Source organism: Penicillium malachiteum, assembly GCF_028827825.1.
Source record: "Penicillium malachiteum strain IBT 17515 chromosome Unknown utg000005l:1.0-9002435.0:326005.0-9005861.0, whole genome shotgun sequence".
Classification (NCBI taxonomy): domain Eukaryota; kingdom Fungi; phylum Ascomycota; class Eurotiomycetes; order Eurotiales; family Aspergillaceae; genus Penicillium; species Penicillium malachiteum.
Window position 1 is genome coordinate 7,210,664 of NW_026643099.1, and position 20,055 is coordinate 7,230,718.

The window sequence follows — 20,055 nt, forward strand, 5'->3', positions numbered from 1 at the left end:
TCAGACGGAAGTTGCTGCAACATACGGATTGGCTTCAACTGTCTGGAAGTGTTAGACTAGCCAATGATATGTCGCAGATTGCACGGAATAGTCGAGGAAAGATATTTCGACTACGTTGAGAGGATTCCCGTGCCGACAGAGGATGTTGTATATGCGGGGAGAAGGAGATTATGGCGCATGGGGCGCAGCCTCGGAGTATTGCAGTGTGGGGCGAGTTACCGGGATGAGAAGAAGTGATATTATTCCGCCAGTGATTGATCTTGGTCGGGATGAATGACCATAGTAGAAATTGGTTGTATTACTTCGCAATACTTGGCACTATCAAGTTTTGTATGCTGTCCCCTTATCTTCTACTAGTACTTCGTACTTCTGTTGTAGTTCACGAACCTAGGAAGTTAAGGGCGTTCGTATCTAGTTCTCGTATAAAGAGTGGGACCAGAAACTGCTGGTCCAAGCTTTCTCATTGGTGAATCGGCAGTGATTAAAATTGTTCATTTCGCTTGATCCTGCAGCCTTGTTATCCCTGAGATGAGAGTGAGAATCCCTGAATCCCTGAGTCCCTGAGTTCCCCTGTTCCTGAACCCCTGTATACTAGTACTACTACTACTTAGTACTATTGCATAGGGTACATGGTACAAGGTACAAGGTGCCCATGTACTTCGTATATAGTCTTTATAGATCATATTTAAGATCAAAGCACACTGTATTATGTGCAGATCAACTCCCCCTCGCAGTTATCCACTCTGACATGAAGTAAGAATGTATTACCCTTTTGGGACTATGCATTTCACCCTTGCCTTATTAGCCGACCATTACTCCGTACATTTGTATAGATAGAGTGTTACAAAGAGAGCAGAATAACAGTATTCTGTATAATTTTTATTTCTTTTGCATATGAGTAGAATAGTCGATCGTATGAACATCTCCCGAACATTTTGAGTCCATTGGTGCCTGGCCCCGCTGATCACGGTGTGTGATCGAGGGTCCAGGCAATTGCTATTATAGTAATAGATCGACAAAGATGTATTTATTAAGTACTTTTTATATACAAACCATATAATAAATCTACTTCCAATCTACTTCCTTAATCTACTAAATTTGAATGTAGTCCTCGCCCCCGTGGTACATTACAACCAATCAGGCCTTGTGTTTGTCTTATTCTACTCCTTCTACGGAGTACTCTTTCGCCGAATTTATTTCATCTTCTTCAGACTACCTCGCTTGTCTCAACCTTCCTCTCTCTCGAGTTCCTCCTCACTTTCTTTACACTCGTTTGGCCTCTTTTTTCTCAAGTCCCTTTTTTTTAACGACCCTTTTGACCCCTACTCCGCATGGGGATCCGCCAAGTCCGTCACTAAAGTCTCGCGTCTTTTTTTCCCTTCGACCCGTGGACCTGTGTCTCGGAGAGAAAAAAAAAATCACTTCTCCTTCCCCGAATTCCCCTCCCTTCTTTTTTTTAACCCCATTGCATATCACAACGGCATGCCATGAGGCTATCACTTCGTGTCGGTTCGGCAGCCGCGCTGATAATCCTCGCGCTCGTCCTGATCAACCGCCAACTCCACACCGTCCCCGGCCAGAATCCCTCATCGTTCTGGCATTTCGATACAACTTCCTTCCAAGCTACTCTCCGTCCACAATCACAAGTCGCACAAGACTCTCATCGGAAATGGGGCAGTGGTACAAACAACAAATTGGGTCTCAGTTATCAGACTACTCCTATTGAAGTCCCTAATGATGGGGTGATTGTCATGGGCAAATTGCGCGAAGAAGATACTGCGTGGGTCTCTGCTGAACTCGCCGAGTATGTACAATTCCTTTCAAAAAAAAAACAGAGATGCCTGAATTTTTTGCGCTTGGTGGATATTATCTTTTCCCCTACTTTTTCCACAGAAATAGGGGCCTTATCGGTGGAGCCTTTAGTTACTCCGTACTGACGCGAAATATCCACAGATGGCGCAATTATGTCTACACCGTCGATGATACTACCGTCGCAACACATACCCCTAAGAATAAGGGCCGTGAAGCCCTTCCTTACCTCCAATATATCGTCGACCACTACGATGATCTCCCCGCCGTCATTGTCTTCTTACACAGTCACCGCGACGGCTGGCCCGCCGCTTGGCACACCGATACCATGGAATACAGCAATGTAGATTCCGTGCGGGCCCTGCAGCGTGATTTCGTCTTGCAGGAAGGATTCGTAAACCTTCGCTGTCAGCTGTCACCTGGCTGTCCCGATGAAATGAAACCATTCCGTTCGCCCCCGAAACCTGGAAATACCGGTGAAAAACATTATGCGACCGCGTGGAAGGAAATCTTTGGCAATTCAAATGTCCCTGAGACTATTGCTGCGCCGTGTTGTTCGCAGTTCGCGGTCTCCAAGGACCAGGTCCTTAAGCGTCCGCTCTCCGATTACAAGCGCATGTACGAATGGGTTCTTACCAATGATCTGCCTGATGAGGTGACTTCGAATATTATGGAGTACTCCTGGCATATTATCTTTGGCAGAGATCCTGTTTTGTAAGTTCATTCAACCTTGGAAGACTTGGTGCGTTTACTAATTGTTTCTTAGCTGTCCCGATGTCTTCCAATGCTATGCCGATGTGTACGGCGAGGAAGTCTATGGCTTCTAATTCTATTCCTCCTTCTTCTCCCTTCTTCTCCCTTCTTCTCCTTCTCTTCTTCTTACCTTTTACCTTTTACCCTATTTTTACCTTCTACTTCTTCTTCACCCTCTTCTCTACCCTTTCATATTACCTTTGTATTCTCTTCTACTATTCTTTTTTTTTCTACTCCCCCATGTATTATTTCTGGGAGGATTCACTTCATGGTTAGGGGAATGATGAACCGCCAATGCACATGATACGACTTGCTTCTCTGTTTATTTATTTGGGAGCAATGTACATGGAGTTTGAGATAGGGCGCATTCGCCCATGCATAGCTATCAATATCATTGATAAATCACTTCAACTTATATTTTCCGTATTTCCCAGTATTTTCAATTCATCTCATGTACTAGTAGATGGTTTCATTAAATCCATCACTCCCCTCTCTTCATCCCATCGATAAACAGGCCCCGTGCCAACATTATAATGATAATAATTATTCGTCCCAGCTGGTATGATCGCTTTCCGAAATGTAATATTTATCCTTCCTCGAATCGCATCACCACCTCGTCCTCGTCGTTTCGGGATACTGTGTAGCCAGTTTGCTTGTGTATCACCACGCATCACAATCATATCACCAGATAACAGTCCCATCTTAAGTGGTTGTGTTTGGGTTTGTGTACCTGCACTTGTAGATAACAATGCAGGTCCAGATCGTACCCCGGTATTCGTAGACCCGTTTAATTTGGAACTTGGATCTGACTCGGCTGCAGATGAAGATGCAATGGGTTTGTTTGTACTACCATTCATATTCATATTAACATTCCCTGATTCAGAAATCGGTTTATGTTTCATATGAAATTCCCGTTCTCCACCAAGTGATAACGATGCGATGTTAGGTTGTGCGCCTAGAAATCGCTCGTCGTCTGAGTGGAAGGATATACTATCTTCGCCGCTGGCGTAGTAGTTCACTAAGCAGAAATTGTATCTTGCTCCTGTGGCTTTTTCGATGCATTGACGGAGTGTATCGAGGCATGGAGGAATGGGTCGAGGGGTATATTGGTATTTTGTTGATGAGATGGGGGTTTTGGTGCTTGTGTTTATTAGGTGGAGGTCTAGATTTGATTCTTTTGGATTTGAGGTTGAGTTGGATGTGGGATCGTGAAGTTGATGAGGAGATACGAAGAGTGAGGTATCGTCTACTCCAAAGACTGTTGTATATCGTGGTGTATTGATCTTCGTTTGGATGCCACCGCGTTTAATCTCGTATTGCACGCGGTAAAATGGGAGAGACCGGCGGAGGAACTTGAATAGTTCGTTTGCCGTGGGTCGGGTAATGTAGGGTTGGAATTGGAGGAGGTCCAAGTGTGGTTGATTCGTTATGCTCTTGGCTTCTCGGGCTGGAGTCCCGTGTACTAGGGCGATCTCGATGTGTGAGGGGAGTTCGGGGATTGCGATGGGGTATGTTAAGTGTGTGTAGAGCTTGGGTTCGCATGAGGGTTCAGATTGATCGTTGCTTGTACTGGATTCTGGTTTTGGTCTTTTCGGACTTGGTGGAGATATTGGTTTGAAGAAGGAGTCGAGGGTTCGTTTGGCCATGATGAGTGTGGTTGGTGTAGAAGTTGAAGTTGGAAGTCGACGCGACACGAAAATAATGAAAATACGTGATGTCATACCGTGTGGATGGATCGATCTGATGAATCTAATCTACTATTTACTATGAAGTCCTTCGTCCGGAGTACATAGAGTACCTACTATTTATTGATGTTTTCTGGGTAAGATGATTCATTTTTTCTTATTTATTGCTAATAATGATGATTTTTCCTGCGTATTTGCATGGGTATACTTTTTCAATCTGGCCAAAGATCGAGTATCACTGCTATACTCCCATCCACATCATGATATGTAAGATAACTCTTCTACTTCACCTCAGCAAACTTCTCCAATCCCCGATGCAAATCCCCCAAAACCCCATCATGCCAACCTCTCATCTCCTCCCACTCACTCTCCGGTAAAGTTTTGCTCATCATCTGCAACCATCCTCCCAGAATCAAATCCGCATAAGTAGGTCTCGTCCCCAGAATAAAAGGTCCACTAGGATCCTTCTTCAACAAAACTGCAACTCCAGTCAACGCCTCCCGAAACGACTCCTTCGTCTGTTCCCTTCTCTCTCCCTGAATCCCGAAATCATCCCACGAACTCAATCCAGATCGTCGCACAAACTCCGCTTTCACCTCCTCTGCTCGCGCGGGATCTAATCGCATTCCGTGTGTCGCGAGAATGCAATGTGAGCTGAATACATTATCCACATTCGTGTTGAAGCGCACATATTCTCCATATTCATCCTCGGCGTGCGAGGATAGAGGGGCGGGGAAGTCGAATGGAGGTGTATACGAATAGTCCAGCGTTTGTACAGGGAAGAGATCACCTGCGCCAGCTTCGGGATAAGTTTGTTGTAGGTGGATGGCGATATCGAGGGAATCACCGATGATTGAGTCCGTGCTTGGGTCTGTGATCATGGGTAATGTGTAGAAGTCTTCGCCGTTGGCGAGTTTTCGGCATGCTGGTGCGCCGACTTGTTTGCGTACTTTGGATACGTCGGGTAAAGGGACCCAGTGCGTTTTGTAATTCGCAGCTTTGAAGTTTAGGGCGTATCGCGCTTTCCAGGGGTTTGGCGCGGAGGCATTCGCTTCTACTGGGGCTCTGAAGGCGATGTCGTACAGGGTGATTGGGGAGGACATGGGTGGATATTGTGTTCAGGGTGTTGGTAGTGGTATTTGCAGTCATTGATTAATGGTTAATTGGATGATTTATTCTAGGATGACCTCTTTATAGACATTTGCTTCTCATGGAATGTGCGTTGAATGATCGACGATCGATGATGAGGAGAGATGAGTGATCATGAGTCATTGTGGGGCAAGCAGATCAGGACCCTGGATTTGTTCTCAAAGGACTACAGGTTAGTTCTAATTAGAGTAATAGATCTCATAAAGGATTTGAATTGAGTTTATGAGTAATAAAGAATAATATATGTGGGGTTTTGCAGGATAAAAATTATAGGTTGGTTTAATTTCAGACATAGTCGAGTGACTCGAGTCCAATATGCGGAAGAGTTATCCATCCACTATGAGTGGAGGAAGGAATAATATATAGACTAAAGGGACTTGAATAGTATTCAAGTTTTAGATTAAAACCAGAACAAATAGAAATAAACTACACCAGCTGACTACTATCACGGTAGGTAGTTGTGGAGTTCTGGAAGAGTCTGAAATTTCAATACATTATGCACATCATGATGCATCATTCTTCATTCTAGAATGTGCCAATCCTATTTACATTCACTCCAATCCATCAATCCTGCACATGTAACAATCTACTGCACCACAAACTGGGTCTCGTGAGACTTGTACAAAGTGCTAGTGTCCAAAACCTCACCGGTGGAGGACCGGATGAAATCAACCTGCAAATGCTGCTCATCCAGCAACTTCAGGGTCGCATAGCTGTAATCATCTGCATACGCAAACTCTGTGTAAGATGGCTCAGTACCAACATCACTCAACCCTTCAATGTTTCCAGCTCCACCAGCAATGATGTACAACGGAGCCTTGGGATCAGTCAAGTTGCGCGGGTCAACAGTACCATTGTACAATGGGGTAAATCGCTGTGAGTTGTGGACGTGTCCAAAGACAGCGAGATCAACTCCGTATGTGTACAGCAGCTCCTCGAATGCATCTTGGCATGAATCGCAGATGTTATCAGAGCCTCCGGTGCTGTACCAAGGTCTGTGTCCACCGACAATTAACCAGGGTGTAACTGTTCGGTCCACACTGGCGAGATCGGCCTTGAGGAACTCAAGCTGCTGGCCACTCTTTCCGAATGGACCGCTGTCTAGATCGGCAGAACCATCTGTTCCGTCCGGAGCGTCGGGGAAGTCAGTTTCCGTGTTAATCATGACGATGTGAGCCATGCCGTATTCGAAGGAGTACCAGAATGGGGGAAGTGCGTAGCTCTTGGCCTGAGCTGCGAGTTCTTGGGCAGTGGTGTTGGTGGATGAGGAGGTGAATGGGGTTGGCATAGTACGGTCGAAACGGTGCATAAAATCAGTAAAGTTCTTTTGTCCCTCTGGGCAGAGCTCATCCAGGAGGGGAATCTCGGTGCAATCGGCTTCGTGGTTTCCAGGACTAGCCATGTAGAGTTTGCGGCCTGCGATAGGAGCAAGCTGGTCGTAGAATTGCTCCAGGATTGACTGGTAGGCTTCTGTGCCATCGAGCAAGTTCTCGATGTTCTCGTACCAGTCATCGGCGTAGGCGAAATCTCCGGGGTGGATCACGATCTCGTAGTCATCCACTGTGCTGGCGAGACGAGCGATCGTGGTGTGGTTCAGCTCAGGTGGGACATAGGGGATTGTGTCTCTGCTGGAGATGGTGTAGCCATCGGCACCGTAGACTCCCAGGTCGATCACAACATCGAGATTGAATGGGGTCTTGTCTCCGGGTGTACGGGGACTCAGGAAGTGATTCACAGAGGAGTTGGTCGAGACGATCTTATAGTAGTAAGTGGTGGCTGCGGTCAGATCGCTCAAAATGACTGCACTGGACCATGTTCGTGAAGTGTCATATGTGGTTGAACCGGTAGAGCAGGACTTGGAGCTCAGGTCATCGGCGGAGGTACCGTATTCAACACAGCTCGTGTTGAGCTGTTCATATGTGTTCCAACCGACGGAGACAGCTAGAGAGTGTGAGATGATGCCCTATAGCCCAGTCGATCATGGTTTCTTACAGTTAGGTCCATAAACAGCCAAACGCTGTTGAAATGGAGTGGTCAAGTCGTCTGGAATTGTGGGATAGTTGACACCAGCCCAAGTGCCTGCTGCCAATACAGGCAGAGACTTGATTAAAGTGAAAGATCTGACCATAGTGATGTGATCTTCGATCTGAGCTCAATGATGACTGACTCATGATATCCATTCTGTTCGTCCTTCTTTATACTTGGGAGTATATCCGTCCACTCCGAAGTGTATATCAAATAGGCCAATCATTCTGAATAGACAACCCACGTCTGCACATGCAGATCGACATGCATCCTGCTCAGGAGGGATAAACATCCGGGTGCCTGAACTAGTTTAAATTAGTAGAACCTTGGAATTAGGGCTTCGCGTACACTTCTTCATCCATAAATCATACTAGTATAATAGTAGAATGGTGTAAAATAGTTAAGTTTTCGGAGTGTCGGAGTATAGTAAGTTAGTAAGTACACGTGGGGTAAACAAAAGGAATCGTTCGTTCCTTTTATCTCATAATAATTAATCCCTAGCTATGACCATTAACATCATTGTCATTAGTTGATTCAATTTATATTATTTTCATTCCAGATGTCTCCTGAAGAATCTCCAACCGTTACACTATTCCCATTCTTGATTCATCTCCGTAAAACTAAATCGCAAGTCCGACGGCGTCCAAGATTATGCTTCCTTAACTCCCTCCGTCTCGCCGATCCGCACCACATACTTTACTGCCGAGGCTTTTCCAGCTGCAAGGTCCTGCAACCCTCCTTCTAATCCAGCTAATCCACCCGGGCGCACTTCATAGGGATGTCCCGAGAACCAACCCTGCGCTAGGCCCCGACCGATGAATCGGAAGAATGCAGCTCCGAATTCAATATCCCCGACCTGTTTCCCTTCCGTAACGCTGTGAACCGATCCCACAGTCATACGTCCGATATTAATGCCTGCTGGCACTTCATATCCTTGATCAACAGGCAACAAAGTAGTAATTTTCGCTGGAGCGGTCAACACAGCCCCAAGATTCTGGTAGCTCCCCTTCTCTGAGACCGCATCGAACGCGTAATGAATGGGTCGACCACCCGCTGCGGCTTTGATTTGTGCTCGAACTGCCTCATCACCTTCACGGTAGTCGATGATCGTGTCTCCTTTACTACGATCGATCAGTGTCTCGACAAAGGCGCTCCCCTTTCCAGCCACCACAATCACTGGGTGGATCTCGGAGAGCTTGGCAAACTTCAATGCAAATGCGCCGACCGCCGATGACCCACCGTACACAACTAACGGCAGTGATTCGCTAGCTGGGTTCCAAGGCAGAGGCAAGCTTAACTTTTGGTAAAGACCAACCGCGGCGGTCATTGCCGCGAGGGGAATAGTTGCGGCCTCTGGAAATCAATTAGTCTCAACTCTTGATGATTATATCAGGGAAAATGTGATTCAAATTGAACTCATTGAACTCACCTTCGAAACTTGTCTTGGAGGGAAGATGGAACGTCGTGTGCTCACGAGCGATCGCGTATTCCGCCCAGCTTCCACTCGGAGTTAACATCTCATGAAACGCAGCCACTTTGTCACCCTTTTGAAAGCCCACCACTCCTTCACCCACGGATTCAACATATCCTGCGATGTCATCGCCTTGATTCGTGAGGTTTTGGTTTGGGAGCCATTGTGGTACCTTCCAGTCTTTGGGGTTCGTGCCGGATACCACGACTCGGATGAGGACTTGTCCTGCTGCCGGGACGGGGATCTCCGTGTCCCGGATGGTGACGGTAATCTTGTTATCGACGAGTGCTTGCTTCATTTTGAGTTGTTTATAAAGTTATGCCTATGCTTGCTGGTGGAAGATGAGGTTTTTGTGCAACTTTATACTACCCCACTTGATTTGTAATGCTTCCGACGGTTTACTAAGGTGAAAAATTGGATTCTGGGGATTCCTATGGAGGAATGGATATCCGGAGGTGAGTGAATTATTAATATGATGTGTGGATTAATGTCTAGGTGGTTGTGGACCTTGCGGTAACATCCATGGATCTATTCCTGCAGCCCCAGATTCAGATTGATTGTTCACAAATAAGCATTTTGGCCCCAGAATCCTCTAGATTACCCCAGAAGATAAATTAAGGTGCGATCTTAACATAAAAAATGACAATCTTTCAATTTGAAACTTTCATCCATGTTTGTATCTCAGATTATCTGATCCGAAATGATATCTCACTGATCCAAAATATAGGTCATTAAGGTCATCAAAATTGAACAAAATGAGTTCCAAGCAATCCGAAACTTGAGCTCTATAGACTCCTAATCTCACAGATTCTCACCATGGCATAACTCCCTCTTGTATCACAATCTTTCCAACTGATTCATCTCTCTCGCCCTCAACAACACTCCTAAGCAGGCGACCTCCAATACTTGGGTGCTCGGCTCCCATCTCGATCGCCATTTCAGGTACACCTCCTAAATTCGTCGCCAAAAATCCAGGCCCAACACTCCACACTTTCACACCATCGGCCTTCAACTTATGATTCCAGTCCAGCATAAGCATATTCAGCGCGATCTTGCTGCATCGGTACCCAATGACTTCAAAATCCAGCTTCTTTGGCCATCCAGCTGGCTGGGGCGGCGTAGGAAAATATGATTCCGCAGCCTTGTTGATCTGTGACAATCCAGCGACAAAGATCAGACGTGGATCAGATGACTTGAGGAGTAGTGGCATAAATGTCGCTGTCATAACATTTGTACCGGCAACATTCACGTCATAAGATTTGGTAAAGCAGTCTCGAAGAGAGACTTTGCCAGCGAGGTATGCGATATCGAATGTGGCACCTACTGAGCGTTAGATTATACCGTGAAAATCATGAAACCGTTCATAACTTACCAGCATTATTGATAAGCGCATCAATATAACCTGGTCCCGATTTCACTTTCTCATATGCGGCTTCAATGGACTCGTCACTAGTCAGATCTACCTGAAGTGGTTCGACAGGGTTGGTGGCACCGGGACATTCCTCGTGCAGCTTTTTAATAGCTTGGCTTGCATTTTCGAGCGATCGACTACCCATGAGAATATGGTAAGGCTTAGTTGACTCGATGAAGGCCTTGACTGTTTCATATCCGATTCCACCATTTCCACCGGTGATAAGGATGACTTTGCGGGCCGTCATCTTAGTGTGATGAATTGGTAGGTGTTTGCAAGTTGATATCCAGATGTCTATGTACGATTTGAATGCGCTCCATTTAGTCTTTTATATTCTAATCCTACTCAGCAGCCGGATATGGTTCTATTTCTTAAGACCGATACTTCCGCTAATGATTCTTATATGCAACCTTGTAAGTGGTTCCAAGGTTGGGAGTCGGAGATAGTATGCCGCAGCGGGGTTAACCGCAACGGGGTTAACTTATAGATTGGAAGTATACCTGCAGCTTAACGCAGCCGACTACAAGATGTGGGGAAGAACTTGAATTAGTAATTATTTTCTTCAGACTGGTGCGGCATAGATCAACTTTGAAACGCAGTAAGTCTCACTGGCTATGATGTACCCGGTGTTAACTGTGGTCGCCTAAATCCAGTCACTCGGTATACGGCATTCATTTGAATTCGATAGAATTCGAGATGCCAAATTATAATACCTATCCTCAACTTGAAGTGCTCTTGCAATGCGGGCTCTCATTGGGCGCTTGTGGACGGCGGTAGTTGCAGCCCTGGAGCATGAACTTTTGACACTGGCTGGGCATGTCTGAGAAATATAGTATCAGCAGAAGCGGTTAGTCCGAGTTCCGTCTTGAGATCTTAATAATTCGACACTGAGCCCGGGGGAGTCCAAGTCCGAGAGATATTTGTGCAGTCTGTAGTTCAAGTTACTCTTTTGGTCAGATATATCTTAAAAATTGCCAAATTGTCAACTTGAATAGACCAACTTCAAGTTGAAGTCGAGGAAACTTGAACCTCGGCTTATCCGAGCTAGCTTCAAAGAACCCCTCATCGTGTGGGTCTCATATCCCATCCCCAGGTATTTCCCTCAATCACCAGTTTGAAGACATTGATATAGGCTCCTGCAACCTTGGAAGTGGAGCGACACTCAATAATCGCATGAAGAACCCGACACGTGCCTGAGCAAGATTCAATCGAAGACCACCATGGCACCAACTCTCGAATTCGCATTCACCCTCGAAGTAGACCTCTCTCCAGCTCTCGAGTTCGGCGATACTCCCGCTGGCTCCAGAAGATTTATCCCGATCACAGGGGGAACTGTCGAGGGCCCCAAGCTAAAGGCAGAGATTCTTCCCGGTGGAGGAGACTGGAATGTTCTTCGCGAAGATGGCATCGGACATCTGTACGCCAAATATACAATCAAAGCTGAAGATGGAACTCTTATCAGTGTCACCAATGAAGGATGGGTGAGAAAATATCGGAAAGAGGCTAGTGAGGGTGATAGTGCCGGGGATGCTGGGAAACGCAGGGTGCTAGAGGAGAACTGGTATGCGAAGACGAATCCTCGATTTGAGGTTCAGGATGGAGCTCATGGGTGGTTAAATCGCACTCTTTTTGTGGGGGAGCTTCGTAAACCCCATATTCCGAATCATGTTACTATTGATGTCTGGTCTGTTGAGTGAGGATGTCAACGGGTGGGTTGGTGTACATACGATGAAGAAAACATTTATCGACATTTGAAATGGCCCTAGTATGATTGAGATTATTCCAGGAGAGCATGTATATTCCTTTCAGAAAAGATTCAATACCTGGAATTTTCAAAACTGAAAGTCCAAATTTTGAATAGTAGCGGAGGAAAGTGGTAGATGTTGCAACATTTCCATACTGAGATTCTGGTGCAATATTTCAACGACAGTTGCAATATCTCCAGCCGATCGCTAGGGATTTATGAAGTAAATGATTCTCAATCTTTTATCAGCACTTTCACTAAAATCTTTGTTTACAATTAATTTGAATTTGAACTGATTTATGGTGCAAAGTATATGACGTCAGGACCCAGCAAAACACCATAGGCAGCAACAAGCGAAAAGAGTCAAACCTCGCTAAATGAGACATTCAACGTGAGAAATATGAAGTGACCAAACTATCTGGTGAAGCCAGAGAGTGAGTGACCTGAGAAGTTGACCAGTCGTTCTGGTAGCACTCCGCTCACCATGGATCCCAGCGGCCCCTTGTTCATCGCCCAGGAGGCCCTGTGCTTCTACCCAATCAGCACCATCTATGACTCTTGTCCACGATACCTTTTCTACGCTTTACTTCTTGCGAGCTGTGTTACACGCTGGACGGGATGGCTTGCAGATGTGTTTTTGGGAGCCGCAGCAACATACGCTGGCACCGCTGCAATCGAGTCATTCATTCTTGTCGCCAGTCGCTCCAAGCAAGAAGATCCAGGACCTGTCACAATTCCGTATCTCTCAAAAAATACGACCCTATTGAGCAGCTTCCCACAGCTGGTCACGCAGACTGACACGATCTTCGTTCAGCCTGCGGCTCTGGAGCTGGACGGCGATGCTGTGATGGCAATAGTTGTTACGGGGTATCTCGTCTTTCTCCCGCTACAATCCTGGTCGCGAGTCTTAACTCATGAAAGAGCTCGAAACTTGTTATTCTATCTTTGGAATATCCTGATGATGGCTGGGTCGATCTGTTCACTTGTCTACGCTGCCAACAAGAAGGAAAGTCCGACTCAATATATGTTCTGCTACCCGGATATCCCACCATACCAGTCTACTACGAATGATGGGTGGCAGAGTTATTGGAGACCGACAACATGGAATAACAGTGTTTGGGAAACCTTCTCTAATATTACTAAATGGGGCGAGATTGGTGATATCTGCTATAATCCTTGCTTCAACACTAGTCAAATTCTACGACAAGCCTCAACACTTCAATCATGGGTTCCGGATCAGGGGTCTGAAGTCTCACATGGAACCAAAATCTGGGAAAAGCTCATTTATTCCAAACGATACATCTACAGCTTGATTATCCTTTGCTTCATTTTGAACGTCATTCTTCTCACATTCAAATTTCTTCCATACGAATCGCGAATCCCGTCTGCTCAGATCGTCGTGATTTGGAAAGAAAGAAGATCGATTTGGAAAAGTTTCAAAGAAGAGCTACATGACAGCTTCTTTTTCACAGCACCGGGGACTGAGCTGAAAGAAAGAATTTCCCGATCGGAAAAACCTGTGTCAGTCTGGAGTCGAGTTCGACCCATTTTTACAGTACGCTTCATGAGGGCTTTCTTTCGCGTATTAGCCGACGTTGGTATTCTATTCGGGCTTGTGTTCAGCATGATTATTAGCCCTTTGACTACTATTGCTTTTGTGGCGTGGATTGAGTGGTGGATTTACAATGATGGGCCCTCTCAGGAGAGTCCACAGCAGGTTGGACAGTGGTCCTATCTTGTTTCTATTTCCTTGCTTTTGGTATCTGCGGCTATTCTCACACTCAAATATCGACTCGCTTCCAAGTCTGAGTTGGATGGTGAGATATCAAGACTAAGGGCCCATCTTGAAAAACTAGAGTTGAGGAGGGATGCTCGGAGTGAATCTGAGACTAATGCACTGACTGAGAATGTTGCTTAAAATTAGAGAAAATCAATATTAGATTTTTATCCTTGCTGAAAGTTTGAAATTATTCTTCATCAACTATGATTTGACACTTTGTAACCGACTTCCAAGGTTCAGCCTGACCACTGTTTTTGCATGATACAGGGACTATCCAAGATCCTGTCAGCTTTAGCCAGCTGCTATACAGCTCAATAGCTTGACAGACCCTACAAATCTGACACTAAGGACGGCTAATCCGCAATGTCGAATCACCGGATATCTGGCCAACTCTCGCGTGCTTCGAAAGCTTCTTTAATTGAAACTCCAACCACAACACATACATGTGGCGTCCTCGTTTAACTGAAAATAAACAAAGTTCCGAAGAATTGGCAGTCATCATGAGCTAAGCTGCAGTGCAGAATCATTATGAGAGTCGATATTCACTTGGCGTGCGGGGTGGACGTATTCCAAACCTTGATTCGTACAAGGGTCGGCAAAACCTCCTCTTTAATCATCCATCAGGCGCCGCGCTGATAATCTCTGATGCTGATTTGATGAATATCCATTAAGAATATTTTCAGTCACGGCATCATGTCAAAGCTCATGTTACATTTGTGGACCGTCAAGCCCGGGCCCCTATCTGTGTGCTTAGAGTACTTGAATCTCGTCCATAGATTGCAAGGTTTGCAGCATGGACTTTGGATATATGTGCCACAGCCACCGCAATGAGGAGGAAATTAATTGATTATGATTCTCTCAGTCTCATTACTGGTGCCTCAATATGAATGATTCCACTGTAAAACCAACACAGAGCCACGATGAGGATATCTCACGAACAAGCACGGAAAAATCTTCACAAGAGCATGTCCCACTATGGCACTCAGTTAAGCGATGGCCAAAAGTGGTGATGTACAACCTGGCGCTCAGCTCAGCGATTCTTCTTTACGGATATGACTTGGTCATCGTAGGAACAGTCTCTGCGATGCCTGCTTTCCAGTAAGCTTATGAACCTTTCATTATACCCTGAGCTAACATGACAACTTCAACCTTGGAAGACATGAATTTGGTGAAGAATTCGGCGCCAAATATATCATTCCATCCATGTGGCTCTCTTTATGGAATGCCGCCAGTCCGATAGGTATGATGGTTGGATCGCTATTCGGTGGTTATTTCCAGGATCGAGGCGGTCGTCGTCTAGCTCTTGCGATCGGCAGTTTCCTGTCGGCTATCGCTGTCGCAATCTGTTACGTTGCTGACCTGCCGGATGATATTGAATCTCGCCGTGGAGTTTTTCTTGCGGGGAAATTATTCCAAGGAATGTGTATTGGAATCCTGCTTTGTGTCGTACAGACATACATGTCCGAAGTACTTCCGGTTGTGCTTCGAGGTCCGATTATCGCCTTTCTACCCATCTTCACTCTGCTGGGTCAACTTCTCGGTGCTATCGTTGTTTACATTTCGCTGGGATATAATGGCTCGAAGAGCTACCGGATTTGCTTCGCATCGCAATGGCCCTTCTCTGCTGTGCCGTTAGTTCTCTCTGCGCTGTTACCGGAGAGTCCAACTTGGCTTTTGCGAAGGGATAGACCTGAGAAAGCACTGAAGGCGCAAATGAAACTGGATACATCACACGTGAATACAAGCGAGATTATTGAAGAGCTGCAAGCTTCTATTCTGGCGGAGGCAGAGGAACAAGCATCTTACAGATACAGCGACTGTTTCAGAGGGATTCATCTTCGGAGAACCTGGACTGTGTGTTTTGCAAGCGCACTCCCGCAATTCTTTGGTCTACAGTTGCTGGCAAATGCATCTTATTTCATGCAGATTGTTGGGATGGGATCGACGAACAGTCTGATATTTTTGATTCTTGGTATTGGGCTTGGTCTGATTGCGAATGTTGTCAGTCTGTGGGTGCTGAATGGTTTTGGCCGACGCTTGCTTTGTATTGCTACATTAACAGCTGCCATGGTTTTGTGGCTGGCGATGGGCATTGCTGGTTGCTTTGAGGGAATAGTTACAATATGGTATGAAAATAGCCCCATCATTATAAATTCGTCGTGCTAACGTGACTCCAGGTATACGGCCGTGACAATGATGATCGTCACAATGGTCTGCGGCTTAGGTATCTGGCCAGCATCACACGTTGTTGCAGCCGAAACCTCATCACTACAGCTCCGGGCCAAGACTCAGGGTATTGGCTGGTTCACTAGTGGCGTTGCAACAGGAGCATTTTCTATCTGCCTGCCGTATATCTATAACGCCGATAAAGGAGATCTGAAAGCGAAGACTGGATTTGTGATGGCGGGATTCTCGGCCGTCGCGATTGTCGCTGCTTGGTTCTTTATTCCAGAGATGAAGGGTAGATCGCCTATGGAAATTGACCGGATGTTTGCGCTTCAACTACCGACGAGATCATTCAAGAACTGGAGAAGTGATATTTCCCATGAGGAATCTGGGGAACTACGCCGGGAATGCAGCGCGTGATGATGCGAATAGCTTCAAGCTAGCATTCGACTCGGATGAGTTCGACTTGGGGAGTCTTCGTTAACTATACTTTGTCTTCTAGAAATTGAAGATTCAAATTTCTTTCTTAATTGGATAGAACATGGGTTGTTATTGGCTATGCGTAAACTATTGAGGAGACCGAATTGAAACCTGGTCTAGGGGAATACAAGGGGAAGAGTGGATATTTGATTCCAGGCACCTGTGTTCTATTTTTGAATCTAAATTTATTGCCTCTATGATGGCAAGAAGAGATATTAAAGGAGCTCTTTGATCCTAAATCAACTATTGAGGTCTTTGAAACTCGGAGCGGTCACAACTCAGCTCAAGACAAAGATGAGTCTTCGAATTAAAAAGGGCAAAACATGGATCCTTTCTGGAAGATCTTTGTCGGGACATCTGTAGGCGTGGGGTGTAAATTGCAATGCTTTGATGAGTAGAAATATCAGAGCAGAATACCCTCGATGTCCACCTCGAAAGAACTTGAATCTGATTTTCTTCAATCTCTGTACTCAATCCCTACTTTTGTCAAAATGCCTAAGAAGCGTTCTTCCAAGAAGGAAGATAAAACGAAGTCTACGTTTGGCGACACGATTGCGAAAGAAGAAACCTCCAATTCTCAGCTTGGAGATACTATTGAGAAGACGGAAGAGAAGCCCAAGAAGAAAAGGCGTCTCAAGAAGGAGAATGATACCGCGCCAAAGAAACGGAAAACCGATGTGAAAATCAATGGAGAAGGGGAGGAAAAGGAGGAAAAGGAGGCTACAACCACAAAGACCAAGCCTCTCAAATGGGCGACAGATGCCAAAGTCAAACCTGGGAAGACAGCGGCCGACGTCAAGAGCAGTAAAACAAAGGAGACGAAGACCACGGAAACGAAGGCCCATGAGGAGACAGAGCTTAGTGGACTGACTGTAGAGGAGATTGCTGAGAATGCAATAACTCGCAAATCTCCAGAGCCTCGCAAGAAGTGGCAAATTGTGGGACCACCCATTACTGAGGCGGATAAGGTGCCCGACGGGTGGACTGTCAATGAGGATGATATTGAGGAGTTGTAAGTCTTCCACATTTGCTTTGTTTGAGATTATATCTTATTGACCCACTGCAACAGCGATATTGAAGCAAATATTGAGCGAAATATCGAGAGAATTAAGGAAGGAATTTTGCCTCAGTTTTTCCAGATTCGTCTTATGCGTTATGAGCAGATGAAAAAGGACCGGGAGTGAGTATTTCACTTGTGAAGATATAACTCGGAATGCTGATAATTCTGTGTAGGACCTTCGAGGCATCTGAACCAGGCGTCACTTGGAGCGTACGTGTTCGGATTGATACATTGAAACGCATCGAAACCAGCCTTTCGCAGGATGGAGATCCAGATAATCAGCTACTCAACGTGAGAGCGATCATAGCAGCATACCGTAACAAGGGTTTGGAATGGAAACCACCACTGGTTACTTACTGGCTTCGTGGAGAAATTTATAAAGGGCCAGAGGAATTTGACTCCAAGAACCTGGCTCGCTACCTGGAGGATTTGGCGCATCCCAAGTCATGGTGGGTTGAAGGAGTGAGTGCAGTCTCTCAGCATCTAGATTACCTTGCTATTGCTAACCTAGCCACAGATGGATGGACCAGGTCCCACCTCCATCAATTTTATAGATGCCTTCACCCCTCTATCACAGGAATTCTTTATGCACGAGGTACGACAAGCGATACTCGCTTCTATTTCCTGTCGGGAGCTGACTTTTTTGACCTTAGATTCGCCTTGCGATACGACCAGCTGAGATGCCTGATCATTTGAAAGGAAGCAATAAGTATGTTGAATACGACTTCCTCGACGACACCGGATCGCCAAACATGCTTATATACGAACAAGATCGCTGGGAAATGGAAAATATTTGCAATTACGTCTGCCAGGAGATGGGTCAAACCTTCGTTAGCACTGCTGCTGGGTCCGCTACTATGCGAGTCATTCACCTGGAAGTCAGTCTATTATCGAATCCCATGAAACTTCAACTTGTCCCCTGGACCAAAGTAGCTTGCTATATAATGCCCGGTATGCGCCAGGTAGGAGAACCCAGAATAAGCGGCATCTGGCTTCGTCACTTACTATACACCCTCACCCGACCGGATAATAAAGGAATGTTATTTCTCAGTGATGAGGGATTCTGTGACACCGTGAATATTATGTATCCGGTTCAACCTCGACCTCCGCCCGCTCATAGTTATTTCCCGAGACGTGGAGCAACAGAAGTGCAACAGGAGCAGATTCTGGGTTATGTTCCTAATGTAGGGCCTATATTTCGAGATGATCTTCCACCTGGTCATTGGTACGGTTACTCTCCTCAGGGCTATCCGGGATACTTTCCTCCTCGAAATGTTAGTCCGCTCCTTGAGGAAATGGGTGCAAAAGCACAGAATGGTGGATTTTTGAGGCGGATGTGGCGGTTCTTCACACCTCCGAGACAGGAGTGAGATTTTGTTGATCTGGGCTACTGTTATATTTGCAAGTAGATAGTATAGGTAGTATGTCCAAGTTTCAAGATCCTCAAATTTCGAGTTGTGTCAACTTGAAAGTATTGGATTTTGTTGCGCGTTATTGATTCAAGTTATTTCAAATTGGTGTTCATATCTGGAAATTCCAAATGTATTCTTGATTTAGAGCCTCAAAAACGTGCCTGATTTCCCTTCAAGGTCAAGTATAGTTACATCTCAGCGATACTCTTCATCAATCTGAATGAGTGCATCCATCCCGTCTCGCTCAAACACAGATGTCTCCAGGATGAGCGTAGCGAACAGAACAGCCGGCTCTGTATTACTAGCATTGTCGCTAATGCGATGATGACAGCCAGGAGCCTCGTACCATGTACCACCCGTAGGAATCATTTTCATAGGATCGTTGTTCATCTTGTTGAGGAGAGCGCCGCTGATCACATATGCAGCGACCGAGGAACCTCCGTGTCGGTGAGGTGGAGTTGAGCCGTTTGGTGGGAAAGTAACGCGTAGCCCGACGATTGTCTTTCCGGGACAATTTGCGAGCTTGTAGTTGTATGCGATCTGGATATCTGGCATGGGCCGGCTAAGAAAATTTAGCTTGGGAGTTTTATCATTGTTAGATGTGGATGGATGTTGTACCTGGAATCGTAGGTTGGTTCCTCCATTTTGTATTCTTGGTGGTTTCAGTGAACGCACGTGCGTTGTCTTGGTTCAAATTGGATTTTTAAAGATGATTAACTATATTGTGATTGCCAATGCTTTCTGGAATATTGAAAGTGTCCTGCAAGGGTCCCTTTATACTTAAGTCGACTCGCTGCGGCCTCAACAATTCAACCTGGTCTCCAGTTCAACCAGCCATGGATGGGTTGAGTTATGTTGGGTTCATGCCAGATGTAGATCCGACAAATCCGATTAGGCTATTCTAATTGTTCGATTCCATTTCCAAGGTTCCCCTGGATTACTGGGGTTCTTGTCCCGATGAGTCCGGATACTCGAGTACGGATAGGCTATCAATAGGATATCCACGGATACCCGATTTGCCACAGCGAGGAGCGGAATGCAATGGATTATAGAATAGAAATATGGTATTGTGCCCAGGTGTGTAACAATTAAAATTAGATCAGACATGAT

General features: G+C 45.7%; 11 protein-coding genes across 11 annotated transcripts; 5 read left to right on the forward strand and 6 right to left on the reverse strand.

Moving 5' to 3' along the window:
• Positions 1-1,487: 1,487 nt before the first annotated feature.
• On the forward strand, positions 1,488-2,636 carry N7483_012677 (DUF3431 domain-containing protein; the record flags this gene model as incomplete). Its single annotated transcript, XM_057096104.1, has 3 exons — positions 1,488-1,804; positions 1,954-2,523; positions 2,576-2,636. 3 exons carry the CDS (start codon positions 1,488-1,490, stop codon positions 2,634-2,636), a joined length of 948 nt encoding a protein of 315 aa, XP_056942075.1.
• A 375-nt stretch (positions 2,637-3,011) lies between these two features.
• On the reverse strand, positions 3,012-4,208 carry N7483_012678 (alpha-ketoglutarate-dependent dioxygenase AlkB family protein; the record flags this gene model as incomplete). The annotated part of the gene is made up of 1 exon (XM_057096105.1): positions 3,012-4,208. One exon carries the CDS (start codon positions 4,206-4,208, stop codon positions 3,012-3,014), a length of 1,197 nt encoding a protein of 398 aa, XP_056942076.1.
• Positions 4,209-4,528: 320 nt separating this feature from the next.
• Positions 4,529-5,350, reverse strand: N7483_012679 (glutathione S-transferase family protein; the record flags this gene model as incomplete). Its single annotated transcript, XM_057096106.1, has 1 exon — positions 4,529-5,350. The coding sequence occupies one exon, from the start codon at positions 5,348-5,350 to the stop codon at positions 4,529-4,531; it is 822 nt and encodes a 273-aa protein (XP_056942077.1).
• Positions 5,351-5,982: 632 nt separating this feature from the next.
• Positions 5,983-7,524, reverse strand: N7483_012680 (purple acid phosphatase family protein; the record flags this gene model as incomplete). Its single annotated transcript, XM_057096107.1, has 2 exons — positions 5,983-7,337; positions 7,389-7,524. The coding sequence occupies 2 exons, from the start codon at positions 7,522-7,524 to the stop codon at positions 5,983-5,985; spliced, it is 1,491 nt and encodes a 496-aa protein (XP_056942078.1).
• A 546-nt stretch (positions 7,525-8,070) lies between these two features.
• N7483_012681 (zinc-binding alcohol dehydrogenase family protein) lies at positions 8,071-9,190 on the reverse strand (the record flags this gene model as incomplete). Its single annotated transcript, XM_057096108.1, has 2 exons — positions 8,071-8,774; positions 8,851-9,190. The coding sequence occupies 2 exons, from the start codon at positions 9,188-9,190 to the stop codon at positions 8,071-8,073; spliced, it is 1,044 nt and encodes a 347-aa protein (XP_056942079.1).
• A 513-nt stretch (positions 9,191-9,703) lies between these two features.
• N7483_012682 (uncharacterized protein) lies at positions 9,704-10,550 on the reverse strand (the record flags this gene model as incomplete). The annotated part of the gene is made up of 2 exons (XM_057096109.1): positions 9,704-10,212; positions 10,265-10,550. The coding sequence occupies 2 exons, from the start codon at positions 10,548-10,550 to the stop codon at positions 9,704-9,706; spliced, it is 795 nt and encodes a 264-aa protein (XP_056942080.1).
• Positions 10,551-11,523: 973 nt separating this feature from the next.
• N7483_012683 (DUF3237 domain-containing protein) lies at positions 11,524-12,000 on the forward strand (the record flags this gene model as incomplete). The annotated part of the gene is made up of 1 exon (XM_057096110.1): positions 11,524-12,000. The coding sequence occupies one exon, from the start codon at positions 11,524-11,526 to the stop codon at positions 11,998-12,000; it is 477 nt and encodes a 158-aa protein (XP_056942081.1).
• A 531-nt stretch (positions 12,001-12,531) lies between these two features.
• On the forward strand, positions 12,532-13,965 carry N7483_012684 (uncharacterized protein; the record flags this gene model as incomplete). Its single annotated transcript, XM_057096111.1, has 1 exon — positions 12,532-13,965. One exon carries the CDS (start codon positions 12,532-12,534, stop codon positions 13,963-13,965), a length of 1,434 nt encoding a protein of 477 aa, XP_056942082.1.
• A 745-nt stretch (positions 13,966-14,710) lies between these two features.
• N7483_012685 (uncharacterized protein) lies at positions 14,711-16,413 on the forward strand (the record flags this gene model as incomplete). Its single annotated transcript, XM_057096112.1, has 3 exons — positions 14,711-14,925; positions 14,985-15,953; positions 16,005-16,413. 3 exons carry the CDS (start codon positions 14,711-14,713, stop codon positions 16,411-16,413), a joined length of 1,593 nt encoding a protein of 530 aa, XP_056942083.1.
• Positions 16,414-16,964: 551 nt separating this feature from the next.
• Positions 16,965-18,903, forward strand: N7483_012686 (uncharacterized protein; the record flags this gene model as incomplete). The annotated part of the gene is made up of 5 exons (XM_057096113.1): positions 16,965-17,485; positions 17,543-17,653; positions 17,707-17,995; positions 18,051-18,128; positions 18,187-18,903. 5 exons carry the CDS (start codon positions 16,965-16,967, stop codon positions 18,901-18,903), a joined length of 1,716 nt encoding a protein of 571 aa, XP_056942084.1.
• Positions 18,904-19,140: 237 nt separating this feature from the next.
• Positions 19,141-19,589, reverse strand: N7483_012687 (cupin domain-containing protein; the record flags this gene model as incomplete). The annotated part of the gene is made up of 2 exons (XM_057096114.1): positions 19,141-19,507; positions 19,564-19,589. The coding sequence occupies 2 exons, from the start codon at positions 19,587-19,589 to the stop codon at positions 19,141-19,143; spliced, it is 393 nt and encodes a 130-aa protein (XP_056942085.1).
• Between the last annotated feature and the right edge of the window lie 466 nt (positions 19,590-20,055).